Genomic DNA, 27597 nt, shown 5'->3' with positions numbered 1-27597 from the left:
CCTCCTCTCTCCCTTTCTTTCTCTCTCTCTCTCCTCTCCCTCTCTCTCTGACTAACTAACTATTATAAAGAAATAACTTTATTAAATGTAAGATGTATAAAATTAAGAAGGGGATTCGATGCTAGATTGAAAATTACCCCCTTATTATAGAGAGAAGGGTATGAATGAAATTTATCATTATTATTTTTTATAAATTATGTTAATTTTTTTCATTTTTATTTTATAAAATTTTTATTACTCTCTCTCTCTCTCTCTCTCTCTCTCTCTCTCACTCTCTATAATCTGTTAAATAAATAAAGTAAAATGTATGTTATTATAAGAAGGATTCAATTTTATTTGAATATATCTCCACTCGAGAGAGAGGATGTAATTATATTCATAATGATTTTAATTGTAAAAGAGGGTAATTATGTTAATGGTGAAATGATAGATATGAACATAAATGATTGGTACAAATTGTATTATATAATATGCGAGTAAAAAACATATATTTAAAAACTTACCAAATGGTAATAAGTAAAAGGTAAGTTAGATTTTCACGTATCGTCTATCTGCTTCTGTCTCTCTCTGCGTCTCTTGCTAAGTTTTTCATATATCAACATAGGTACATATGTTCGGTGAGACTCAGAATCCAATATCCCCTTTGTCAGGAATAATTAAAATAGTATAGATATTGGAACGCATGAAAGTAATAAGAAAGTTATTTAATATATAATATTTGAAAGAATAGGTTAAAAAGTGTTTAGTGAACATAATAATTTTAAATACAGGAAAATTTGGTTTTAATATAGTATATATAATATATGCAATATAATAGTAATTCAGTTATGTAAGTAAGTATAAAAGGGAAGATATTATTAATAAATTAAAGTATAATGTAAAAATTTTAAGTTTATTGTATTGATGGATAATAATAAAAATTAAATAAATTGATGATTGAAAAGATATTAGATTTTTACAACATATCTAACTTGTTAAAAGTAGGTGGTTTTGTTTATATAGTATAATTAAAAGGGAAAGAAATTAGATTTGAAGTTGGATCACTGTTAGAAATGAAATTCAGATTAGAATGTTAAGAAGTAATATATTTTTAATGATTTTTCAGTATATATATATAGTTCTACCCCTCTCTCTCTCTCATTATTTTTAAATATTTTTATTTTTACTTTTTTTTAATTGTAATAAATATTTTTTATTATTATTATTTAAAGTAAGTATGGGAAGAGAGATAGTCCCCCATTAAAAGTTAGATCGTACTCACATCGTAGCTTAGGGGAAGAATTAAAATAGGTAGAATGTACTTAAATTATTTCAAATAAAGCAAATATTATCAATCAATCTCTCTCTCCCTCTCCCTATCTCTCTTTCTTTCCCTCTCTCTCTCTCTCCCCCCTCTCTCTCTCTCTCTCCCCTCTCTCTCTCTCTCCCTCCTTCTTGGTACAAGTTTGAGTATATTGGTACAAAATTGAGCTCTTTCTCCCTCCCCCTATCTCTCTCCTTCTCCCTCTCTCTCCTTCTTCCCCTCCCTCTCTCCTCCCTCCCTCTCTCCTCCCTCCCTCTCTCCTCCCTCCCTCTCTCCTCCCTCCCTCTCTCCTCCCTCCCTCTCTCCTCCCTCCCTCTCTCCTCCCTCCCTCTCTCCTCCCTCCCTCTCTCCTCCCTCCCTCTCTCCTCCCTCCCTCTCTCCTCCCTCCCTCTCTCCTCCCTCCCTCTCTCCTCCCTCCCTCTCTCCTCCCTCCCTCTCTCCTCCCTCCCTCTCTCCTCCCTCCCTCTCTCCTCCCTCCCTCTCTCCTCCCTCCCTCTCATCTCTCCCTCCCGCTTTCTCTCTCTCAATCGCGTTTTTGAACATATTTGTAAATGTAAAAATTAAAGATAAGAACTTGGGTTTGGGCTCTGTGTTGGGTTGTGTCGGGGGGACTTAGTTGGGTTTTGTCACTGCGAATCAGAATCAACTCCACCCTTTTGACATGGGTTTTAGTTAACTTGAGATCTCTGTTGTTAATAATTACCCTGTTGTTTGTTTGGTTTTTTTTTTTTTAAGAGGTTTGACAGAGGGAACTGTAACTGCTATGGTCTTATCATCCCGAAATCAAAGAGAGAAGAAAGACAGGATAGTAGAAAGCCAGCCGTTCCAAGAACAAACATTATCCCATCAGGATAAAATCTGCCCCGGGTGGGAATCAAACCCGCGGCCCAGCGTTTACTAGGCAGAAGCACTACCAACTAAGCTAACTAGGCTGGCTCTGTTGTTTGTTTGGGTCAAAGGTAGAAGCATAAGTAGTGCTTTATTTAGACTGTCAGCTTAGAACAAGTTGTTCCATTTTACTTACCAACAGTTGGTAATTATTCAGAAACCACAACAATGCAAAAGGAAGCTTCTTTTTGTGTTTAACCTAACCCTATAATAGCACTGGTCATAGCTTGTTTGTGAAAGCTTCTTTCTGTGATCAATATAACCTTATAATTACATTGGTCACTGCTCTTGTGACAGCTCCTTTTTGTAGCAATTTTTCATTGACAAGACTTCTGAACAAGTACCATAACACTGGCCTGGCCACTCCTCAGTTACATGGGTTGGTTCCTTCTATGAAACCTCTTCAGAAAAAGCTTTTCCATTAGTTTAATTCGGATGAAGCCAAGTGCTGTTTCAGTTAGATTTTCGTAGTTGGCACCGAATAATTATTATTTTCAATCCTGTCTACACGTAATTGTTACCTATAATCTGTAATATGTAAATTTCACGCATATAATATAATTATGAAATGATGTGTTGGGTATGATAGGTATGATGTGTTGGGAAATACGTTGCTGTCAGTTTTATGACTAGTTCCTGCATATCTACCTATGCACGTGGTACCTATTTCCTATCAGATAAGTCTATAGTCTATACTATATCTGTTTTTCGTGGAAAACTTGTCTTCACCAAGATCCCATTTTTTAGGGGCTTAAGAGCAAGTCATTGAAACCCCACCCTTAACTGAATTAATCAGTTACATTGACCATGGTCGGTATTTGGATGGTAGAATATCAGGGAATATTTTTCAAATCCATTCGCCCCCTTTTTTTTCTTTATATTTAGTCATTAGGGAGCGCATAGCACAACTGTATTCTCTCAAAATGCAAAGACAACAGGGAGTGCGCAGTGCAAACATATTCTATCAAAGTGCAAAGCCAATAGGGAGCGCGTAGCGCGACCGTATTCTTTCAAAGTGAGAAGCTAACAAGGAGCACGTAGCGCAACCGTATTCTCTCAAAGTGAGAAGTTGATGGGGAGCGCGTAGCTCAACCATATTCTATAGAAGTGCGAAGTCAATAGGGGGCGCGTAGCGCGACCGTTTTTTCTAAAAGGTGTAAAGCCAATAGGGAGTGCGTAGTGCAACAGTAGCATTAAAATATTCTAAACCGTGGCGAAGCATGGGTAACCTGCTAGTAGGTAGCAAATGAGAAAAATGAAGCTCTTACCTTTATCAACTCATCTTTCCCGGGGCTGCTTTTCACATTCTTTGGCATTGGCACACCTCCCAAACCATGTGCCATTGGTTTATTTCTCACATTTGCTGTACTGGATTTAGTCTCTTGCATTGTTGATTGGTTATAATTTAAAAGAAGTATGAAATCAATATGATTGTGTGTATGCGTAAACACTAATGGTTTATTGTTGGTCTATTATTTGCGGGATGAACAAAATAAAGTTCAAGTGATTTTTTTTTTTAATTTAGTTCGATATACTTAAGTAGATGCTTTTTCTACTGTAAAAATGAACAATTACTAAAATGTGAATGAAAATGTGAATAATTTCAATAAACTACCAGAAATGTGTTGAAAAAAGGAAAGTAATTAGAGATGAAAGACTACTATTTTTAATTGCCTACAGGCTACAGGATACCTAATGATATTTCTCTGGTTTTATCCAACAAAATTATGTCTGAGACAATATCGGCAAGCTGTAAACATTTGATTCTTAGAAGTCAGTGCCTGTTAATAACACCTTACACAAGGAATAATAATTGGAAAAATTTCAAATTAAGAGATTGACACTTGCTGAATAGTAAGTAGGTATTTTAATATTTTTTTGACAATCAAATTTTTCTTTAAGTCCTAGGCAGGTAGGTGATTGAAATTTTGTTGATTTTCAATACTCGAGTGATAGGTAAGTAGGTATTTACTTAGGTAGTAAAATTAATCAATTTAACTTGCTGTTCCTACAAAAATATGAAACCCGTGTGGTACCCGGGAAAGAATAGGACCTCCTTGTCGTAAGAGGCGACTAACAAGAACACTCCGGGCACTCTTTTGCCCCTGGGTCCATGGTGGCCCAAAAGGCGGATGAACGACTTCGAAAGAAGGAGTCAATGGCATAAGGATGCAGCAATGGCCACGGTAAACCACTGCATTTAAGTATCACTCGATAATATTCCAAGAATTATCATCATGGTTGAAGTCAGAACTAAAGAAAATCGCGTATAATATCTCTAGTAGCGCGGGAAATGATGTGTTGGGTATTATAGGTATGATGTGTTGGGAAATACGTTGATGTCAGTTTTATGACTAGTTCCTGCATATCTACCTATGCACATGGTTCCTATTTCCTATCAGATAAGTCTATACTATATCTATTTTTCGTGGAAAACTTGTCTTCACCAAGATCCCATTTTTTAGGGGCTTAAGAGCAAGTCATTGAAACCCCACCCTTAACTGAATTAAAATTAATTTATTTTATTTATGAAGTTTCCATTCATTGGTTTTTCAGAACAATTTTGAAAATTCATGTCTTTCTTTTATTTAAATTTCAATTTTGATTAACTTTCAAAGTTTCTCAATTGTGCCTTAAGGTAATGTTACACCAAGCGCGCATCGTTTGCAAACAGTACACAACGTTTGCAATCATTTTTCCACAAACATTGGCTTGCAATTGCAAACAGTGCTCGTGTGTGCGCGGAGTTGATCCGGCTGCTGTCGGTTTTTCAGGTAATGTTACACCAAGCGCACATTGTTTGGCAAACAATGCGCGCTTGGTGTAACTTTACCTTTATAAGCACTAGGTCGCGGGTTCGATTTTATTCTAAACAGAACTGAAATAATTAATGAAGAAAAGAATAGAATGCACATTAAACAGATAAGGTTCGTTCTCGGAACGGCTGACTTTTCCCTAATATCCTATCCTTCTCTCTTCGCTTTCGGGACAATAAGACCTTAGCAGTTACAGTCCCTCTATCGACTTCTTAAAAAAAAAATAATAATAATAATAAAGGAAGGACGGACTAAAAACTCAAGTTCCATTATTAAAACAAGGGCTATCTAAACACAAAAAAATGTAAGTGCGGGCCATGGGACTATTGTCACCCATCTGGTTTTGATTGGCATTCTACAGTTGGGAAAAGAAATAAGAACAGTAAAGTTCGGGGAGAAAATACACATTGTGTTTATTTTGTTTGTATTTATTTTACTTTTAATGAGTTGACAGCTTTTCCGACTAAAACGGCTGAAAAGTCAATGGAAAATATCTGATCCAGGGGATCTGGAGGACGTTAAACAGGGAGTAGACCAGGTTAGTATGGCTAGGGAACTTTAAACAGGGAGTATGCCCGCCTGAATTTCCGTTTGCTAAAGAAATAGCAAAGGTTGAGTGTGAAGGGCATCCACTCGCGAAATTTGTAGCCAAAACCAAATGTCAGCCCAAAGCAATCACCCTAGTTAGGGCTGATTGAGAGGCTGACGAAAAACGCCGACCCCGTCTGTACACGGGAAGAGGCAAAGGAAAAGAAGAAGAAGCTGTTGCATTTTCTTGTGTTATTGCTCTTTTGTTTTTAATTATTGGTCTCTTTCTTGCATTATTTACTCTTTTGACTCCACTTTCCACGGTTCTTCTGTCGGTGATATTTTTCCTGAAGTTGTTGTAGTTTCTTGTGTTACTGCTCTTTTGTTGTGATATTGTAGGCTTGACTATTTCTTTATTTACTCTTTTGACTCCACTTTCCACGGTTCTTCTGTCAGTGATATTTTTCCTGAAGTTGTTGTAGTTACTTGTGTTACTGCTCTTTTGTTGTGATATTGTAGGCTTGTCTATTTCTTTATTTACTCTTTTGACTCCACTTGCCACGGTTCTTCTGTCAGTGATATTTTTCCTGAAGTTGTTGTAGTTACTTGTGTTACTGCTCTTTTGTTGTGATATTGTAGGCTTGTCTATTTCTTTATTTACTCTTTTGACTCCACTTGCCACGGTTCTTCTGTCAGTGATATTTTTCCTGAAGTTGTTGTAGTTACTTGTGTTACTGCTCTTTTGTTGTGATATTGTAGGCTTGTCTATTTCTTTATTTACTCTTTTGACTCCACTTTCCACGGTTCTTCTGTCAGTGATATTTTTCCTGAAGTTGTTGTAGTTACTTGTGTTACTGCTCTTTTGTTGTGATATTGTAGGCTTGTCTATTTCTTTATTTACTCTTTTGACTCCACTTTCCACGGTTCTTCTGTCAGTGATATTTTTCCTGAAGTTGTTGTAGTTACTTGTGTTACTGCTCTTTTGTTGTGATATTGTAGGCTTGTCTATTTCTTTATTTACTCTTTTGACTCCACTTTCCACGGTTCTTCTGTCAGTGATATTTTTCCTGAAGTTGTTGTAGTTTCTTGTGGTACTGCTCTTTTGTTGTGATATTGTAGGCTTGTCTATTTCTTTATTTACTCTTTTGACTCCACTTTCCACGGTTCTTCTGTCAGTGATATTTTTCCTGAAGTTGTTGTTGTAGTTTCTTGTGTTACTGCTCTTTTGTTGTGATATTGTAGGCTTGTCTATTTCTTTATTTACTCTTTTGACTCCACTTTCCACGGTTCTTCTGTCAGTGATATTTTTCCTGAAGTTGTTGTAGTTTCTTGTGGTACTGCTCTTTTGTTGTGATATTGTAGGCTTGTCTATTTCTTTATTTACTCTTTTGACTCCACTTTCCACGGTTCTTCTGTCAGTGATATTTTTCCTGAAGTTGTTGTAGTTTCTTGTGGTACTGCTCTTTTGTTGTGATATTGTAGGCTTGTCTATTTCTTTATTTACTCTTTTGACTCCACTTTCCACGGTTCTTCTGTCAGTGATATTTTTCCTGAAGTTGTTGTAGTTTCTTGTGGTACTGCTCTTTTGTTGTGATATTGTAGGCTTGTCTATTTCTTTATTTACTCTTTTGACTCCACTTTCCACGGTTCTTCTGTCAGTGATATTTTTCCTGAAGTTGTTGTTGTAGTTTCTTGTGTTACTGCTCTTTTGTTGTGATATTGTAGGCTTGTCTATTTCTTTATTTACTCTTTTGACTCCACTTTCCACGGTTCTTCTGTCAGTGATATTTTTCCTGAAGTTGTTGTAGTTTCTTGTGGTACTGCTCTTTTGTTGTGATATTGTAGGCTTGTCTATTTCTTTATTTACTCTTTTGACTCCACTTTCCACGGTTCTTCTGTCAGTGATATTTTTCCTGAAGTTGTTGTAGTTTCTTGTGGTACTGCTCTTTTGTTGTGATATTGTAGGCTTGTCTATTTCTTTATTTACTCTTTTGACTCCACTTTCCACGGTTCTTCTGTCAGTGATATTTTTCCTGAAGTTGTTGTAGTTTCTTGTGGTACTGCTCTTTTGTTGTGATATTGTAGGCTTGTCTATTTCTTTATTTACTCTTTTGACTCCACTTTCCACGGTTCTTCTGTCAGTGATATTTTTCCTGAAGTTGTTGTTGTAGTTTCTTGTGTTACTGCTCTTTTGTTGTGATATTGTAGGCTTGTCTATTTCTTTATTTACTCTTTTGACTCCACTTTCCACGGTTCTTCTGTCAGTGATATTTTTCCTGAAGTTGTTGTAGTTTCTTGTGGTACTGCTCTTTTGTTGTGATATTGTAGGCTTGTCTATTTCTTTATTTACTCTTTTGACTCCACTTTCCACGGTTCTTCTGTCAGTGATATTTTTCCTGAAGTTGTTGTAGTTTCTTGTGGTACTGCTCTTTTGTTGTGATATTGTAGGCTTGTCTATTTCTTTATTTACTCTTTTGACTCCACTTTCCACGGTTCTTCTGTCAGTGATATTTTTCCTGAAGTTGTTGTAGTTTCTTGTGGTACTGCTCTTTTGTTGTGATATTGTAGGCTTGTCTATTTCTTTATTTACTCTTTTGACTCCACTTTCCACGGTTCTTCTGTCAGTGATATTTTTCCTGAAGTTGTTGTTGTAGTTTCTTGTGTTACTGCTCTTTTGTTGTGATATTGTAGGCTTGTCTATTTCTTTATTTACTCTTTTGACTCCACTTTCCACGGTTCTTCTGTCAGTGATATTTTTCCTGAAGTTGTTGTAGTTTCTTGTGGTACTGCTCTTTTGTTGTGATATTGTAGGCTTGTCTATTTCTTTATTTACTCTTTTGACTCCACTTTCCACGGTTCTTCTGTCAGTGATATTTTTCCTGAAGTTGTTGTAGTTTCTTGTGGTACTGCTCTTTTGTTGTGATATTGTAGGCTTGTCTATTTCTTTATTTACTCTTTTGACTCCACTTTCCACGGTTCTTCTGTCAGTGATATTTTTCCTGAAGTTGTTGTAGTTTCTTGTGGTACTGCTCTTTTGTTGTGATATTGTAGGCTTGTCTATTTCTTTATTTACTCTTTTGACTCCACTTTCCACGGTTCTTCTGTCAGTGATATTTTTCCTGAAGTTGTTGTTGTAGTTTCTTGTGTTACTGCTCTTTTGTTGTGATATTGTAGGCTTGTCTATTTCTTTATTTACTCTTTTGACTCCACTTTCCACGGTTCTTCTGTCAGTGATATTTTTCCTGAAGTTGTTGTAGTTTCTTGTGGTACTGCTCTTTTGTTGTGATATTGTAGGCTTGTCTATTTCTTTATTTACTCTTTTGACTCCACTTTCCACGGTTCTTCTGTCAGTGATATTTTTCCTGAAGTTGTTGTAGTTTCTTGTGGTACTGCTCTTTTGTTGTGATATTGTAGGCTTGTCTATTTCTTTATTTACTCTTTTGACTCCACTTTCCACGGTTCTTCTGTCAGTGATATTTTTCCTGAAGTTGTTGTAGTTTCTTGTGGTACTGCTCTTTTGTTGTGATATTGTAGGCTTGTCTATTTCTTTATTTACTCTTTTGACTCCACTTTCCACGGTTCTTCTGTCAGTGATATTTTTCCTGAAGTTGTTGTTGTAGTTTCTTGTGTTACTGCTCTTTTGTTGTGATATTGTAGGCTTGTCTATTTCTTTATTTACTCTTTTGACTCCACTTTCCACGGTTCTTCTGTCAGTGATATTTTTCCTGAAGTTGTTGTAGTTTCTTGTGGTACTGCTCTTTTGTTGTGATATTGTAGGCTTGTCTATTTCTTTATTTACTCTTTTGACTCCACTTTCCACGGTTCTTCTGTCAGTGATATTTTTCCTGAAGTTGTTGTAGTTTCTTGTGGTACTGCTCTTTTGTTGTGATATTGTAGGCTTGTCTATTTCTTTATTTACTCTTTTGACTCCACTTTCCACGGTTCTTCTGTCAGTGATATTTTTCCTGAAGTTGTTGTAGTTTCTTGTGGTACTGCTCTTTTGTTGTGATATTGTAGGCTTGTCTATTTCTTTATTTACTCTTTTGACTCCACTTTCCACGGTTCTTCTGTCAGTGATATTTTTCCTGAAGTTGTTGTTGTAGTTTCTTGTGTTACTGCTCTTTTGTTGTGATATTGTAGGCTTGTCTATTTCTTTATTTACTCTTTTGACTCCACTTTCCACGGTTCTTCTGTCAGTGATATTTTTCCTGAAGTTGTTGTAGTTTCTTGTGGTACTGCTCTTTTGTTGTGATATTGTAGGCTTGTCTATTTCTTAAAAAACGGGAGTATGCCCGCCTGAATTTCCCTTGCTAAAGAAATAGCAATGGTTGAGTGCGAAGGGCATCCACTCGTAAAATTTGTAGCCAAAACCAAATGTCAGCCCAAAGCGATCACCCTAGTTAGGGCTGATGGAGAGGCTGACGAAAAACGCCGACCCCGTCTGAACACGGGAAGAGGCAAAGGAAAAGAAGAAGTTGTTGTTGCATTTTCTTGTGTTACTGCTCTTTTGTTTTTAATTATTGGTCTCTTTCTTGCATTATTTACTCTGTTGACTCCACTTTCCACGGTTCTTCTGTCAGTGATATTTTTCCTGAAGTTGTCGTAGTTTCTTGTGTTACTGCTCCTGTGTTGTGATATTGTAGGCTTGTCTATTTCATTATTTACTCTTTTGACTCCACTTTCCACGGTTCTTCTGTCAGTGATATTTTTCCTGAAGTTGTTGTAGTTTCTTGTGTTATTATTATTATTATTATTATTATTATTAATAATAATTTTATTATTGATATGTGATGTGAGTGATGCCGAACCTTAGGCCAGCCACACAATATCAGGTAGACCTGAGAGGTAGGTACACCTGATCAGGTCTACCTGATATAGTGAGTGTCTGGCCTAATACACTATACGAAATTTCATGACTTGACTTTGAATCGAACACCCAACCTCCAGTTCTGAAGTCCACAGATTTGCAATTGACATAGGAGTATGTATGTATAAGCCCCTGCATTTTTTGCGTTTCACTTGTCTGTATTTTAAACTGCGATATGGTAAATAGGGTACAGTAGGAAAACTTTTTATCTATCTATACTCTCCGGGCTCTTTTTTTGAAAGGTCAACGGTCTACAAGTTCGCTGTAATTACTAGCGGAATAAAGCCTCCGTTTTGGCCTCTTAAGACTTCCAGTTTTTGTGTTTCTTCACCTTTCCCCATCAAACCAACAGATCAAAAATGTTCTACCTTATGAGGTAAATTTTTCATTGCTAGCTTCCAGTCTATACTAGGTATTTAATATGTACATATCCTTTGCATTCGGTACTCACCTGGTATATGATGTTGGCACAGGACAGAATCTGGAACACGTTGTAGATTCGAATGGTGGCCTCCAGCTTGAACGGCTTTCTATTAGCCATGAACCTGGGTCCCGCATACAACACGATAAATAGATAGACTAGAGAGGTACCTATCTGGAAGTTTAGACTGTTTAGGAAGAGGTAGCCATCTGTGCGGCGATCTACATGGGGTAGAAAACAGAATAGATTTGATTAGGATAGAAGAGGACTAAATTAAATTAATAGGAAAAAAAGTGGCTGAAAACAGCCTGAATTCCAAGTACAGGACTAAAAAAACTTCGTCTCTGGCAAGATGTGAACCTGGGACCTTCGATGTGCAAGTCTAGTTAGACGGAGGTTGTTGGTCAGATTAGAATCATCACTCGATAAGGATTTCGGCACCCTAATTTTCTTCAGTGCTTGTTTGAATAAAACGTTAAAAATAAGGAAAGTCAAAATCTGTTAGGAAAATAAAATACGTTATGAATTTCTCGACTTACCAGCAAATACGTTATGAATTTCTCGACTTACCAGCAAATACGTTATGAATTTCTCGACTTACCAGCAAATACGTTATGAATTTCTCGACTTACCAGCAAATACGTTATGAATTTCTCGACTTACCAGCAAATACGTTATGAATTTCTCGACTTACCAGCAAATACGTTATGAATTTCTCGACTTACCAGCAAATACGTTATGAATTTCTCGACTTACCAGCAAATACGTTATGAATTTCTCGACTTACCAGCAAATACGTTATGAATTTCTCGACTTACCAGCAAATACGTTATGAATTTCTCGACTTACCAGCAAATACGTTATGAATTTCTCGACTTACCAGCAAATACGTTATGAATTTCTCGACTTACCAGCAAATACGTTATGAATTTCTCGACTTACCAGCAAATACGTTATGAATTTCTCGACTTACCAGCGTCTTTAGCGGCAAACTCCTCCAGGGCGGTAAATAGGCGGAACCATCCGCCTGACGTACTGCTGCCTTCCCGGGTCTCCATTCTGCGGAGTGAAGATAGAAACAGTTGCGGAGTAAGAACAGGAAAACGTGGATTGTAGTCCAGGAAACGAAGCCCGAAAATCAAGGTTTGGCGGACAAAAATAACGTTATTTTTGTCAGACAAAAAGTCTTCGTTTCCTGGACTATTGGTAGGGCAGAAACAGTGGCGGAGTGAGGATAGAAACAGCTAAGGATACGCGGACAAGTAGGACAGAAAGTTAGGGGAGGACAGAAAGTTTGAAAAGGGCAGAAAGTTGTGGAAAGACAGAAAGTTTGGAAAGGGCAGAATGTTAGTTAAGAAGGGCAGAAAGTTGGAGAAAGACAGAAAGCTAGGGATGCCCGATAATTAAATATTTTATCTTTTCTTTTGTACCTTAATAATAGAAAGTCGTCTGACAATCACACCAAGATCAAAATATCATTACTTCAAACTTACTTAATCCTTTCGAAAGTCTCTTGTGTTGTCGCAACTAAAATCGTCGAATTAAAACATAAAACTCACTTTTTTCAGTTAATATTTTAAGAGGTGCTCTATTAAACTGTTGATACAAATGGAACAACTTGTTCTAAGCATACAGTCTTAATAACGCACTACTTATACTTATTAAGATCTAGTAGTAAGTAAGGCTTTTATTGGAAAAGTCTACGAAACGCAGACGAAACTTGATTTGGAAGTCGCAGTCAACAAGTATCCAGGGTGTCCCAATAAGAACGCAAGATTTGAAAGGGTCATAAGCAGAAACATGTCAAAAAGGCACTTATTTTGGGAAAATATGGCATTTATTTTTTCAGAACATGGCAAAATAAGCAATTTTGTAAAGAATTTAGGTCACAATATAGGTTTAAACCTTCTAATCTATTGTGGCCTGCATTTCCGAAATTTAGGAGCTTAAACCCTTAGAATAAATGGGTGGATCATAATTACCCCAGGGTGGATCATAATTACCTAAATGATGGGTCAATTATGAACCACGAAATTCTGCTTTAATTTTTTTTCTGTTCCTGTTGTTGAAATGAGACTTACCTAGAACTAAAACAATACTAATGTCTAGGAGTAACTACTCACTAAATAACTGATACCTAGGAAAACAAGAAAAAAAGTTATTGCGAAAGATTAATTTTTGGATCATAATCACCCCAACCCACCCTACATATTTTTCAGAATGTTCACTTCTCAAATCATGTAAGACCATGCTTTATTGAACAATCAAATCTTGTGTTCTTATTGAAACACCCTTTATAACAGTAAGAAAATTGTTAATCTGGTCCAATCTAGTCTAAAAATACCAGAACAGTTAGTATAATTTGTTGAAAATCACGTTTATATTGCTATTATAGTTGTCAAAAATTACTTACGCGTTTAACGTGTTTCACGCAGTCTGGGATCCAAACTAAAAAAAAGCCTCAGCAAAAGGTCAACGTACGATACACACCGTGTAACCTAACAGCACAAATCAATTCTCCATGTTACAACCTGTGGATAGCGGCAGGAAATGCACACACTCGCACTGTATACTGTATTTACTACGGGATTAATGTGCTACTGTTTAGATATATGTACGGTTTAATACGATATTAATGTTTGTACTCTACGGTTAGTGTAAATGCTCTGTCTAATGGCTTGGAAAATGTGACTAATTTGGATCTAATGTGATATGGCGAGGTGGCATTTGCTTTGGCGTATGGCTTAGGTGGCATTTCCGAAAATTTTGAATGTCATTTGCATATTAAGTGCCCCATGTGCTGGAATATCTGAGATGGGCAGTGATGTCCAATAATTTTACTATCACTGCCCGTTCACACTGCACAGCTCGCAATTTTTCTTCGTCCAAAGGTGCAGTTTTTCCGAATTTTTCTTCGCTGGCAATGTGAAAACACTAATTCATTTGTAAACGGCTCTCTCTCTCTCTCAAAAAAAAAAAAAAAAAAAAAAAAAAAAAAACCCTCCCCCCCCCCCCCCCCCCCTTTTTGGGGGGGGGGAACGGCCTCTCTCTCTATCACAAACAAACAAACACCTTCGTCGCACATCCACCATTTATGGCGTAGTGGTCAAGACGCTCGCCTGGTAAACTGGAGAGCGTGGTTTCAATGCCAGCCGAGGCATGGAATTTATGCTCAATTTGAGACAGCTTGGTCGGTAGCATCCGATTTCTGCCCGGCAGAATTTTATCCTAAACAGATAATGTTCGTTCTCGGAACGGCTGGCTTTCTCCTATCCTGTCTTCCTCCATAAGACCTCCGCATTTACAGTTCCCTCTATCAAACTTCTTCAAAATATGTCGTTCAAATTTCAACTTAGAAGAAGAAAGAATTTGAAATGAAGGGACAGTAACTTATTGAGTCTGGCTGAGGGCCTATAAACAGAGAGTAGATCAGCGTCTAGCTAGGGGACTATAAACAGGGAGAAGACTAGCCCAAATTTCCTCACGCTATATCAATAGCGAAGGTTGAGTGCGAAGGGCATCCCACTCGGAAAATTTTGTTTAGCCAAAACCAGTTGGCCTCAAAGCGATCACTCTAAAGCTGATTGAGAGGCCGACGACAAACGCCGACCCCATCTGAACATGGGAAAAGGCGAAGAAGAAGAAGAAGAAGAAGAAGAAGAAGAAGAAGAAGAAGAAGAAGAAGAAGAAGAAGAAGAAGAAGAAGAAGAAGAAGAAGAAGAAGAAGACATTAACTTATTGAGATAATTAAAGGCTGGAGACTAGTACTGACAGATTGAACTGGACCAATATTTCACTCTTTGGGTTTTTGTTGGGGATATCATAGCTTTTTGCCAAGATCCCAAAGGCGGAGACCAAATCTATTAAAGAATATTGTACTCAACCACAATCCGACATCTATTTCTAAGCTGACAGTCTAAATAGCATCGTTCTGAGAACCCCTGACACACTCAACTTACAAATTTATTGACCTTTGTAACGTGGGGAAATCGAAGCTAGCATATACATAGCAACGTACCCAAATTTTCCACTTGAAAAATTAACAAATTTACATTTTTAATAGAATTACTGCCAATTTTTTTGCCCCCTTCATATTCTGAGGTGTTGACTTACGTGTGTTAGCAAGTGCAACTTATGAGATATACAGATTTTTTTTAAAAAGAGGTTTGACAGAGGGAACTGTAACTGCTATGGTCTTTTCGTCCCGAAATCGAAGAGAGGAGGAAGACAGGATTGGAGAAAGCTAGCCGTTCCGAGATCGAACATTATCCGTTCAGGATAAAATCCGCCCCGGGCGGGAATCGAACCCGCGGCCTAGAGCTAGACTAGGCAGACGCTCTACCCACCAAGCTTACTAGGCTGGCTTGTGAGTGGAACTTATGAGCTAGACAGAAATCAATAATATGGCCAGCCTATCTAGCTGGAAGGCGCGTCTGCCTTCTAAACGCTAGGTCACAGCTTTGATTCACGTCCGGGGTGAACTTTATCAGATGCGGTCTGCTCGCATAGGACTGAAAAGTCTCTCTACTCCAGCCAGTAGGCTACTACTGTTATTGTGGTCATTTTCTCAAATTATATTGAGGATAAAATTCCAAACTTCGGCTGGGATTGAACCCACGCCCTCCTGTTTACCAGGCGATCGTCTTGAACGCTACACTACCGAGGCAGGCAATCGATGATAAAATAATGATAATTAATAGTAAAGGAGGCATTTAGTAATGCTGTGATACCACAAAAGTTGTGAAAAAGCAATCTGCTTTACCACAGAGATTCATGATTTTGATTTGATTTACTTATTATTTATTATTTATTATTATTATTATTATTATTATTATTATTATTATTAATATCTTGCAATTTTTGCATGCTCCAAGGCAAGGCCTCACTATTCCTAGATACTCATGACAAATCTCGGTTCTAATCACAAGAAGTAAATTTCTACTTAATGGTTCCAGAATTTCTTCAGCAAATCCCTCCGGAAGAAATATTTTGGTTGTTCTAAATGACGACTTCCTACCACTTCATCATCAATGACTTTAGCAGCTGCTATCTGTGTCAGGGACTGAAAGGTAAAACAAGAGAGAGAAAAAAGTTTCAGAATAAACTTGAGGTCCTGTGTCAAAGTGGTGTACTGCGGGGGGCACGGTTGGTCCAGTGGTAACGTGCTTGCTTGCCATGCAGAAGGTCCCGGGTTCGAATCCCACCATCGACAAAAATTTGTACTCGTTTTTCGATTGCAAATATTTCAACGGGTTACTTTCTGGTGTTCTCGTGTTGACCCAGCACCTAAATGGGGAGTATTGTGCCTCTTCTCGCCCATCTGATGAGAGGCATACTACGGGATGGGCATGCTACGACACAGACCACATGCGTCCAATGTAGCAGTTGGTTCATTGCTACGAAATAAAAACGGCGGTGAAACACTCATCTTAAAAAAAGAAAAAACAAAGTAAACAGCCGATAAAGGTAGAAACAGTAGTAATATCACGTCACGTAAGCTCTAGGGGAGCCAGAAAGAAAGGTAAAATGTACTCCCCATAATACTCGTATGTCAAAATATACAAGGCCTTGGTAGACTGCTGGGGTAAAGGTAAAGGAACTTTTCAGTCCTATCCCAGCAGGATAAACAAGGTTGGCTTTTTGATCGTTCCATTTTTTTTTTTTTTATTATTAATAATACTTTTTTTTATTTTATTTTTACAAATAAATTTGCAGAAAATTATTGAAACAAATATAAACAAGAAAATGAAGGATGGTATGTTCATTAATTTTCTTTGTAAAAAAAAAAAAAATAAAAAAATATGTTAAGTGTAAGTGGAGTCCAATGTGAGTGTGTCCAATGTGTCGTTTATCAGAGAAATTGTGAAGAGACTATCTCAGTTCATCACAAATCTGAGCGCATAGCATCAGAAGTGCGCCAGGCCAAGTGTGTACCTTTTCACGAACCCTCACACTAGTTCAAATGAGTTTGATTCCCGAAAACTTCTTTGACCCGTCCACATATTATACTTTTCGGCGAAAAAATGTGGACGGGTCAAAATTTCTAAATAATTTTGGAGATGAAAGAGCGTAAAAAAATATTTGTTACCAACGCATTGTCATCGCTTCTGTCTAACAAGGAATCCGGATCTATTTTTTTTAAAAAGAGGTTTGACAGAGGGAACTGTAACTGCTATGGTCTTATCGTCCCGAAATCGAAGAGAGAAGGAAAAATAGATGATTTAATTCAGGTATTAATACGTTTTGCATATTTTTAATTATTTTAGGATGAATGTGATCTGGACCTGGTCCTTTATTAGCGGGTAATATTTTAATTGCTTGTTTAATTTCATCATTAGTGACATTTGATAGATGTATATGTGTATTCGATGTTGATGTTGTGTCCACTGGTTGTTTTATAGTTTTAGGATCTAAATAAACGGATCCAAAGTATTTCGCAAAACCATTTGCAATTTTAGTTTCATCTGATGTTAACATGTCATCGATAATAAATGATTTCGGTGTGTAGAACTTTCTTTTACTTTTTATGTAGCTCCAAAACTTCTTTGGTTCTGTTTTCAATTCATGTACTGTGTTCTTTACGTAATTATCATAATCTTTTTTAATACTTATCTGAAATGTTTTTAGTGTTTGTGTTTTTCTGTCTTCGTGAATTTTGGTGTATGTAGGTTTTTGTTTGTCTCTTAGTTTTTTACGGTGTAGTTTTAAGGTCGTTTTACTCCACCAGTGTGGGTGTTTTAATTTATGTGATTTTTGTTGAGGTATATGTTCATTTAGAATGGTATAAAGTTTATTATAGAAAATATCAAAACATTCGTCAACATTTTTAGTTTTATACAACGGAGACCAGTTTATATGTAAATAATCTTTTCGCAGTTTTATCCAATCAGCTTTATTTATGTTGTAATTTCGTGTAGGTATAATGTTTTTCTTTTTGTCATCAGATTTCGGCTTGTTATAAGTTATTTTAATTGGTGGATGGTAACCATCAGGTTTTACTAGTCCTAGTTCTTCGTCTATTTTTAAATTGTTTACTATAGTTTTGTCAACAAGTATTAAATCCAGTGTTTTGCCATGTTTGTTTTGTATGCTGTTGATACTCATCAGATTATTTGAGTTTAGTAATTCATTTAACTGTAGACATAATTTATTATTAGTTTTGAGCAGGTTGACCTCATTATTACTAATTTTATTGATGTTGAAGTCACCTAATATAATGGTTTTATAATTTGGATTATATGGAGCATTTTCAATGAGTTTAGTGAAAATTTTTAGATGTCCTAGTTTCATTGGTGGAGGAAAGTAGATAACACAGAGATTTATTTTAATTGGTTTTGATATCTTAATCCAGAGATTTTCAACTTCAGTAGGTACTCATTGTACACAACTTATCACATTTTTCAAAGTATATGAATTTTTTTAGCTATTTTTGATTTGTAACAAATTTGAAATAGGTATTCTAAAAGAGAAAGTCAATCACATTTTAGCAATGATATGGTAAAATCTCAATGCTGTCCAATCTCTTTTTCATTTTTCAGGCGAAAAACAGCGTGGAAAGAGAATCTTGGGTCACATATCTGCAGGAGACAATCCTTAGACATGCTTACGGGATCAAAAGCCACGCTGTGAATACGGTATGTATTTCCACGAACCACGAATAAGATGGAGGTATATCGAACCGATTGCAGTAAGTGAAGAACTCGCTCTAAAACCAAACAGGAATAATCATTGAACAAACAGACACAAAAGGGACGAATTAAAATTTACAAATCATTCAGAACGGCTCTTATGGAGCTGACCAAAGGCCAAATTGACCAAAACAAATTTCCTGTGAGCTTTATGTAATGTTTATCAAACTGTATTCAAATCGGACAAGCCGCCTGAGAGTTGTCATAAAACAGATGGACGTACATTGGTTCAATAAATTTCGTGAAAATCGGATTTGAATTTGGGCTAATATGTAGTTTGAGAATTTTCTGAAAAGAAGCAAGCTACATAATTTATTGTGTTCATTCCGATATCGTTACGTTGTAATAAAATCCGCCCTGGGTGGGAATCGAACCCGCGACCTAGCGCTTGCAAGGCAGGCTACGTTGAAGTTTAGTTAGTGCTCGCATCGTTCGTCATATTTGACAAGGTGTAGTACTGTAGTAATAATAATAGACTCTTGAGTGGAAGGTAACCACTAGGCGAGGTTAACCCCGGAGGCGTTCTCTACCACCTAACCACCCTTAGAGCTCCACTATTATGTGGTCAAAATCTCAAATAAATGAGAATAAAATTTCATGCCTCGGCTGGGATCGAACCCACGCCCTCCTGTTTACCAGGTGAGCGTCTTGACCACTACGCCACCGAGGCAGGTGTACTAAGTATTATTACCTAAGTACATAAAGTAAAAATACTTTGACGGGTATTGACTATTGAAGATAGGATGAAGGAGAAGGGGGGGGTAGGAGTTAATTCTATTAAAAGGTTCTTATATTTTACGCCCGGAACACGATATGAGAGGAAAATTGTAGGGGCCTGGTCCAGAAAAATAATAACTGCCTATAAAATAGGCGAAACTCGAGTCGGAGTAGAAAAACACAAATACCTAGTATCCAATAATAATAAAAACGGTAAGAATAATGACAAGATGGTAACTTTACGACAACAGCTTGAAGCTTTTACCTTTCGTGAACATTTCTTGCACAAGATGGTAACTTTACGACAACAGCAAAGTAAAGTTCAGGTTTCTATTGAATACCGCCCCCATCCATTTTTTTCATAACTGTCTGGCCGTCTATATTACTGTGTACAGAACAATACATATAGATATTTTCTATATTCTCTAATATACTTTTTGTCTGTCCGTAATGCTGTAATATTATCTACAGACCTATCCCATTTCTATTATTCTATTGTACTTTATTCTGCTAATAGTATCAGAAAACACGCAGCTTTACTCAGCTTCAATTAAACAAGTAAAGTGCAAAAAGAACACTTGAGTGCTAGTGTTGGAAGGTGAAGTGTTCTCAGAGCGACAATTCTTTTTGCATTATTTGTTTTTATTAAAGTGTCCTACGGCGCGAACGACATTTTTTTATGAACATGTTAAAGGGTGGAAGAACTCATTGAGTGAGAATCCTGCCATTAAAGCCTTTGACAACTACATACCAAATTTCAAGTCTCTAGCTCTTACCGTTCTCGAGATATTTTGTTTACAGACAGACACACAGACGCACGGACACACAGACAGACAGACAGACAGACACACACACGGACCAATGGCTGAAACTTTGGATTTAGGCTCTAGGGACCTCAAAACGTGTTTTTTCATTAAAAACTGACCATCGAAAATTTGACCCGATTACATTACTTTCCTTCCTATAGGATAAGGAAAGTAAAAAGGTGTGTGAAAAACGGGAATTGTTTGTAAAGAGAAGGCACTTAGTAATGTTGTGATTTTCACAAAGTTCGTGAAAATGCTCTGCTTTACCACAAATAATCAAGATCTCATTTGATTGATTTAGATTTTTCGTAGGGTTACTATACAAATTTCAGATTTAAGGTACGAAAACATGCATAAAAAATCACGATTCTTAACCAAACCCAATCATAACCAAGTACCGTACAGAAAAGAAGAAGACAGTTCTTGACGGGTCACTGGTGGCTGACATAATTCTGGGATATTTTTTAACAATGAGATCAATATTCCTAAAAACTAAACTTCTCAAATCAATTTTATTGAAAAATGGGAATATTCTTATGTAATATCCTTGTAAATCGGCTTGTATCGCGGCCAACTCTTCAATAATCTCAGCTCGCATCGTTCGATCCCGTTGATAATCCCTCACTTCTGTCTTCATCTTGCTGAGTTGAATTTCAATTCGGTCCTCTAGCTCAGGGTGCATGGGTTCTTGCAGGTAGGCCTCCTTGATACTGTTGGTGAAATGAGGGGGATATACATAATAAATTATCCAAGTACAGAGCTGAAAAAAATTTCGACTCCGCCGGGAATCGCACCCGGGACCTCCGGCTTGCAAGCCTTGTGTGACACTCACTCGGCCAGGGAGGTTGCAATATTTTTTAGTCCGTCCTTCCTTTATTATTACTAATAATAAAAGGTATAGTGGACGGACTATTGTATTCGCTTCGGTGTCAGTCTATTGATTTGAAAATAGGAAATATCAAATTAAAATAAAATAAAGGAATTATAAATCTCATCTGTAGAAAAAAGGTCTAAGAAAGAATTGCCATAGACCAGCTGTTTTCTTCCCAGGTGGTTCAAATTTTAGCTATAGTTGTTAAATTTTCTGACGAGAAGGATTCAGTAGATTCAGCTCTAAGTTTAGGAGCTTTTGAAGGAATGGAGCAGTTGCAAATGGGTAAAAATTATGAATAAATGGTCGATTCCTATGTAAAAAGTTGGGAAAAATTCAAATCTGAGGTCAAAACTCCGAAAAAATAACTGTAAAAATTCGAAAATTCAATTTTTATTTTCCGTTCTAATGAAAGAGTTCAAAAATGTGTGATTGTCCGCTAGGTAGCGCCAGTATGCAAGCACGCTTGCGGAGGAGCAGATTGCGCAGAAAGTATGCGCACAAACACATTAATGTGTCATCCGGAGATATAGAGGCGCAAAAATCGCAATTTTTTTACTCATTCACTCACTCACTCACTCACTCATCAAAATGTTGAGGCACTTCCCTATATAGTAGAAACTTGAAATTTGGCAGGATGGTAGGTCTTGATGAGTAAGTGCTTTAAGAAAATAAAATGTCCTGTCTATTTTTGTTGGGATGTACCCCCATTCATAGAATACATACAAAAATATGTATTCTGTGCTAATTGGGGCAAGATGAAAGCTATTTTTTGTTAATGAGAGCTTTTATTGAACTATGGAAACGGGATACCATGTCAAATACTAATTAATACTAAAATAAGAAGAAAATAAGTATTCACTTGACTAAATAAACAAAGTGCTTCTATTATTTAGAAGTGTACTTTGATTTTTGTCGTGGGCGTGCCGGGAAAATGCTTCCTGTTTTAACGTGGCCGGAGAATTTTTTATTTTATATGGCCGGGAAAATGTATTTGAAAATTTATTTTAACGTGACCGGGAAAATCGGTTTTGTTTTATGTAGCCGGGCAAATGTAATATATATTTTTTAAAATTTATTTTGACGTGCCCGGGAAAGTTATGTTGATGTTTTTGTGGTAATCTACATACTTTACAATCTTTACAAAATAAAGAGGGAACTGTAGATTTTTCTCCGGGTTTTAATGGGCAAATGTTTGTGTACAAGAAACACATGTGAACAGGTAAGGAACCAAGTGATTAAAAAAAGAAAGGTTTGAACTGAGGGAACTGTTGTAACTGCTAAGGTCTTATCATCGTCCCGAAATCAAAGAAAGAAGGAAGACAGGATAGCTTTAACGTGGCCGGAGAAATCTTTTTTTTTTTTATATGGCCGGGAAAATGTATTTGAAAATTTATTTTGACGTGACCGGGAAAATCGGTTTTGTTTTCTGTAGCCGGGAAAATGTAATATATAGGTATATTTTAAAATTTATTTTGACGTGCTCGGGAAAGTTATGTTGATGTTTTTGTGGTAATCTACATACTTTACAATCTTTACATAATAAAGGGAACTGTAGATTTTTCTCCGGGTTTTAATGGGCAAATGTTTGTGTACAAGAAACACATGTGAACAGGTAAGGAACCAAGTGATTGAAAAAAGAAAGGTTGAACTGAGGGAACTGTTGTAACTGCTAAGGTCTTATCATCGTCCCGAAATCAAAGAAAGAAGGAAGACAGGATAGCATGAGAGGCATACTACGGGACGGGCATGCTACGACACAGGCCACATGCGTCTAATGTAGCAGTTGTTTCATTGCTACGAAATAAAAACGGCGGTGGAACACTCATCTTTTAAAAACAAAACAACAAATAGGAGAAAGCCAGCCGTCCCGGGAATGAACATTATCCGTTCAGGATAAAATCTGCCCCGGACGGGAATTGAACCCTCATCCGAGCGCTTACAAGGCAGACGCCTCATAAGCGTTCCCTTAATCAAACTTTTTTTTTTCTTTCTTTCGTTATTACATTTTTAAATAATCTGCCCCGGACGGGAATTGAACCCTCATCCGAACGCTTACAAGGCAGACGCCTCATAAGCGTTCGTTCCCTTAATCAAACTTTTTTTTTTTCGTTATTACATTTTTAAATAATAATAAAAATTAACAATTTCATGTATTTACATTGTTTTCTTTGTTTGGTTTCAGTTGAGGCTTACACACAACACAGGTCGGGTTCTACCTACATTGGAAGAATTTGATAGGAATCTAGCCGAGGCCGATGTCTACTTGCAAATCCTCATCAACCGGTGTAAGGTAATAGAATAGAATAGAATAGAGAGAAACATTTATTTAAATTCAAGGTCAATTTATTTGTCAATTGTCTTTTAAATTTTTAATTTTAATTAATGAAGATTCTTAATTAAATAATTATTCCTCGATAATTATTTTAGTTTTATTGCTTTCTTTGTTTGGTTTCAGTTGAGGCTTACACACAACACAGGTCGGGTTCTACCTACTTTGGAAGAATTTGATAGGAATCTAGCCGAGGCCGACGTGTACTTGCAAATCCTCATCAACCGGTGTAAGGTAATAGAATAGAATAGATTTTTTATTTATTTAATATGATTTCTTTATTTTTGAATAATAGAATAGAAAGAAACATTTATTTAAATATATTCAAATAAAACGGCTGCCAGTCTACGGCTGTTTGCAGATAGAGTAGAATTGAATATGAATAGAATTCAACAAATTCCCAGGCTGATCACACCAGGCTTGTACACTGGAGGTCGCGGGTTTTATTCCCAGAAGGTTCGAAGTTTTTTCGACTCTGTGCTTGCAGTTCGAGGTGCACTCAGCCTCGTGAGGACAATTGATTAGCTACTTTGATCGAGTAGCGACCAGTAGCGGCATTACCGGTGTAAAAAGGGATTTGATTGCAATTGAGGCGCTTGCATACTGGAGAAACGCGTTCCGCCTTTACTAAAGTGCGGTGATATCCACAAAAGTTGTTTCTGCTTTACGACTGATAAAGAATTAAGACTATGAAATAGTATAATAATCTCAAATTAGAATTTATTGTACATTCCCACGGTAAAAAAAGTAAATTTATTTCGAAAGATAACAGCGAAAAATAACAGATAGAGGCGAAGTTAAAAGAAATTTTGCATTTGTAAAATCTTGGAGGGCAGTCATTTGTAAAATATGTACCATGTAAATCTAGTAAAAATATTATTATTATCATCATTCATATAAAAAACATTTAAAAGTAGATTGTAAATAAAAAAAAGAAGAAAAACACATTTAGGTTGGTTGGCTAACCATTTTGTACAAATCCCTAAACTCAAAATTAAATACGTAGTAACACATTGATTTGAAAATAGGAAATATCAAATTAAAATAAAATAAAGGAATTATAAATCTCATCTGTAGAAAAAAGGTCTAAGAAAGAATTGTCATGGACCAGCTGTTTTCTTCCCAGGTGGTTCAAATTTTAGCTATAGTTGTTAAAGTTTCTGACGAGAAGGATTCAGCAGATTCAGCTCTAAGTTTATGGAGCTTTTGAAGGAATGGAGCAGTTGCAAATGGGTAAAAATTATAAATAAATGGTCAATTCCTATGTAAAAAGTTGGGAAAAATTCAAATCCGAGGTCAAAACTCCGAAAAAATAACTGTAAAAAGTCGAAAATTCAATTGTTTTTTTCCGTTCCAATGAAAAAGTTCAAATATGTGTTGACGTCAGACTTTACGCAGTTGTTTTTTTCGTCCGCTAGGTAGCGCCAGTATGCAAGCACGCTTGCGGAGGAGCAGATTGCGCAAAAAAGTATGCGCACAAACACATTAGTGTGTTGCCTGCGAGAGAGCTTTGCTCGGGACATTTGATGTGACGTCAAAGTTCACGATTTACCGGTATTTTTTAAATCGATTTATCTCGGGATCTAGAAGTCGTAGAAGAAAAAGAAAAATTCCGTTGGTCCTCATTTTTCCTGCTCTATGACTTCGAAACATCACCCAAGTAAGCGCAACTGATCTATTGTTAAGGAAGAAAGGACATTATAGACGAGAGGATTCAGCTCTAAGTTTTATTGAGCTTTTGAAGGAATTGTTGGGTTGGAAAAAATAGAAAATATCCTATCAGTTATAGAAAAAAACAACATTGTTAAGGAAGAAAGGACATTTTAGACGAGGGGATTCAGCTCTAAGTTTTATTGAGCTTTTGAAGGAATTGTTGGGTTGGAAAAAAATAGAAAATATCCTATTAGTTATAGAAAAAAAACAACAGACGAACAAACAGACAGACAAGCAACCAAACCTGTACTAACCACTGTGTTGTTTGACTTTCAGATTTTAGAAGAACGAATGGGTGCCATGAGCGGAAGAAAAAGAAAAATTCCGTTGGTCCTCATTTTTCCTGCTATATGACTTTGAAACATCACCCAAGTAAGCGCAACTGATCTATTGTTAAGGAAGAAAGGACATTTTAGACGAGGGGATTCAGCTCTAAGTTTTATTGAGCTTTTGAAGGAATTGTTGGGTTGGAAAAAATAAAAAATATCCTATCAGTTATAGAAAAAAACAACAACAGACAAACAAGCCATGAGCGAGGAGGACAAATCAAAATGTGATGTCATACTCAAGGATACCTTGGTAAGTTTTTCCTGACTGTAGAGGGAATCGAACCCTCTGTAATAAAGACTAGATCCAAAAACGGTAGACAATACCAGTACAGAAAGATGTATGAAAAATGGGAATTGTTTGTAAAGAGAAGGCACTTAGTAATGTTGTGATTTTCACAAAGTTCGTGAAAATGCTCTGCTTTACCACAAATAATCAAGATATCATTTGATCGATTTAGATTTTTCGTAGGGTTATTATACAAATTTAAGATTTAAGGTACGAAAACATGCATAAAAAATCACGATTCTTAACCAAACCCAATCATAACCAAGTACGGTACAGAAAAGAAGAAGACAGTTCTTGACGGGTCACTGGTGGCTGACATAATCCTGGGATATTTTTCAACAATGAGATCAATATTCCTAAAAACTAAACTTCTCAAATCAATTTTATTGAAAAATGCGAATATTCTTATCCTTGTGAATGCCATGAGCGAGGAGGACAAATCAAAATGTGATGTCATACTCAAGGATACCTTGGTAAGTTTTTCCTGACTGTAGAGGGAATCGAACCGCGATCCCTCTGTAATAAAGACTAGATCCAAAAACGGTAGACAATACACCTAAAAGTGGTTAACGCCCCTCACGTCATAAACACACTTCCATGTGAGGGGAGGTAGTGACCTTGAATGAACCGGGCTGAGGTTAGTGGTTAGATGTTAAATAAAATACAACAATTTGTGGACATACCAAAGGAAAATAGAACGGATATTTCCACCCATTTCCCGATTTTGAAAATTTGGACCGATTGCAATACTTTCATTACTAGTATAGCTTCGCTATAACTTTCTAGTAATAGAAAGTAAAAAAAAAAAAAAAAAAAAAAAAAAAAAAAAAAAAAAAAAAAAACAATCTAGCTACCAAATGCAAAACTGTCGAGTTAAAACGTACACCTTACCATCGATCGGTCAATAATAATTTTTACCTTGTATAAATCGCCTTATGCCCTCCACATTAGCTTGCTTAATATCGGCTTGTATCGCGGCCAACTCTTCAATAATCTCAGCTCGCATCGTTCGATCCCGTTGATAATCCCTCACTTCTGTCTTCATCTTGTTGAGTTGAATTTCAATACGGTCCTCTAGCTCAGGGTGCATGGGTTCTTGCAGGTAGGCCTCCTTGATACTGTTGGTGAAATCGGGAGGGGATATAACTAGCGAGTTTTTGCAACCAAAATTAGCGTCCCGTTAACCTTAAGACAAGTAATCCTAAACAGGTCTACCTGATAGTGTTTGTGTGCTCATCAGGTATCAGGTAGACCTGACAGACGGACCTTTTCAGACGTACCTGTCAGGTCTACTTGATAGTATTATTATTATTATTATTATTATTATTATTATTATTATTATTATTATTATTATTATTATTATTATTATTATTTTTCTTGCAAGATACCATTGATTGAGTACTTTATCCCTTATCAAGGCTCCCTGTAGTCCACGTTTCACGAGCACTCGATACTGTCAAGTGATGTTTACTTGATTTCCATTTCCAGTAACATTCTCAGTAGGTCCCTACAAAGCAGGCACAGGGCTTGTAAAGCCTAGTACCGACCAGCAACATTTTCTCCTCACACACAAAGCCTCCAGCCTGAATTGGGCCGGGAAAAGCGATTGCCTAGATCACCCAGATGGTAATCATCCAAATACCAACCACGCGCAAGGTTACCATCAGTGATCCATCGGGAACTAGTCCATTCAACGTGATATTGCCACCAACTGGATTTCATGTGAAGCTGAAGTGTACTCACTTTGACGTCCTTAGCGACCCGATTACGAACATCCTAGATATTCTTTCTTTCAATCAGTCTCTATCACAGGGGTGGCCAAACCGGGAACCGCGGGTCCCTTGGGAACCGCGAGCCCATTTTAAGGGAACCGCAAGCTTATTTTTTATTGAGTACCTAATGGAGATATTTTGAATATTTCGGTAGGTAGGTACCTACATAGGTATTATTATCCATCGGCATCGGTTTGAAGTGTAAACGCAGCTATACGGAAACAAGTTGTAACAAGAAATTCACTGATTCTTGGAAAGAG

General features: G+C 36.8%; 2 protein-coding genes and 1 long non-coding RNA gene across 8 annotated transcripts; 1 reads left to right on the top strand and 2 right to left on the bottom strand.

The window, feature by feature from the left end:
* Nucleotides 1-18: 18 nt before the first annotated feature.
* On the bottom strand, nt 19-1587 carry LOC113471044. Its single transcript, XR_003393889.1, has 3 exons — nt 1125-1587; nt 239-267; nt 19-33 (listed from the first exon to the last, which is right to left on the bottom strand). It is a non-coding gene; the product is annotated as an uncharacterized LOC113471044 (long non-coding RNA).
* A 9025-nt stretch (nt 1588-10612) lies between these two features.
* Nucleotides 10613-13599, bottom strand: LOC103517998 (elongation of very long chain fatty acids protein 1). Of its 2 annotated transcripts, none has more exons than XM_026829908.1 (3): nt 13237-13599; nt 11797-11882; nt 10613-11044 (listed from the first exon to the last, which is right to left on the bottom strand). In XM_026829908.1, the coding sequence occupies exons 2-3, from the start codon at nt 11879-11881 to the stop codon at nt 10806-10808; spliced, it is 324 nt and encodes a 107-aa protein (XP_026685709.1). In that variant the 5' UTR covers nt 11882; nt 13237-13599; the 3' UTR covers nt 10613-10805. The 2 variants fall into 2 exon arrangements, with proteins under 2 accessions (XP_026685709.1, XP_026685710.1); XM_026829909.1 differs by lacking the exon at nt 13237-13599 and adding an exon at nt 12317-12424.
* Nucleotides 13600-18312: 4713 nt separating this feature from the next.
* On the top strand, nt 18313-26121 carry LOC103517997 (oxysterol-binding protein-related protein 9-like). 5 transcript variants are annotated; one of them, XM_026829907.1, is made up of 4 exons: nt 18313-18457; nt 23364-23471; nt 25227-25246; nt 25984-26121. In XM_026829907.1, the coding sequence occupies exons 1-4, from the start codon at nt 18332-18334 to the stop codon at nt 26051-26053; spliced, it is 324 nt and encodes a 107-aa protein (XP_026685708.1). In that variant the 5' UTR covers nt 18313-18331; the 3' UTR covers nt 26054-26121. The 5 variants fall into 5 exon arrangements, with proteins under 5 accessions (XP_026685708.1, XP_026685706.1, XP_026685707.1 ...); XM_026829905.1 differs by lacking the exon at nt 23364-23471 and adding an exon at nt 23091-23198; XM_026829906.1 differs by lacking the exon at nt 25984-26121 and adding an exon at nt 25476-25790 and having other exon boundaries at nt 25227-25247.
* The last annotated feature ends 1476 nt before the right edge of the window (nt 26122-27597 follow it).

The sequence above is a fragment of the Diaphorina citri genome, unplaced genomic scaffold, assembly GCF_000475195.1.
Source record: "Diaphorina citri unplaced genomic scaffold, Diaci psyllid genome assembly version 1.1 scaffold2033, whole genome shotgun sequence".
NCBI classification, from domain to species: domain Eukaryota; kingdom Metazoa; phylum Arthropoda; class Insecta; order Hemiptera; family Psyllidae; genus Diaphorina; species Diaphorina citri.
This window is presented reverse-complemented; position numbering and strand designations above follow the sequence as displayed.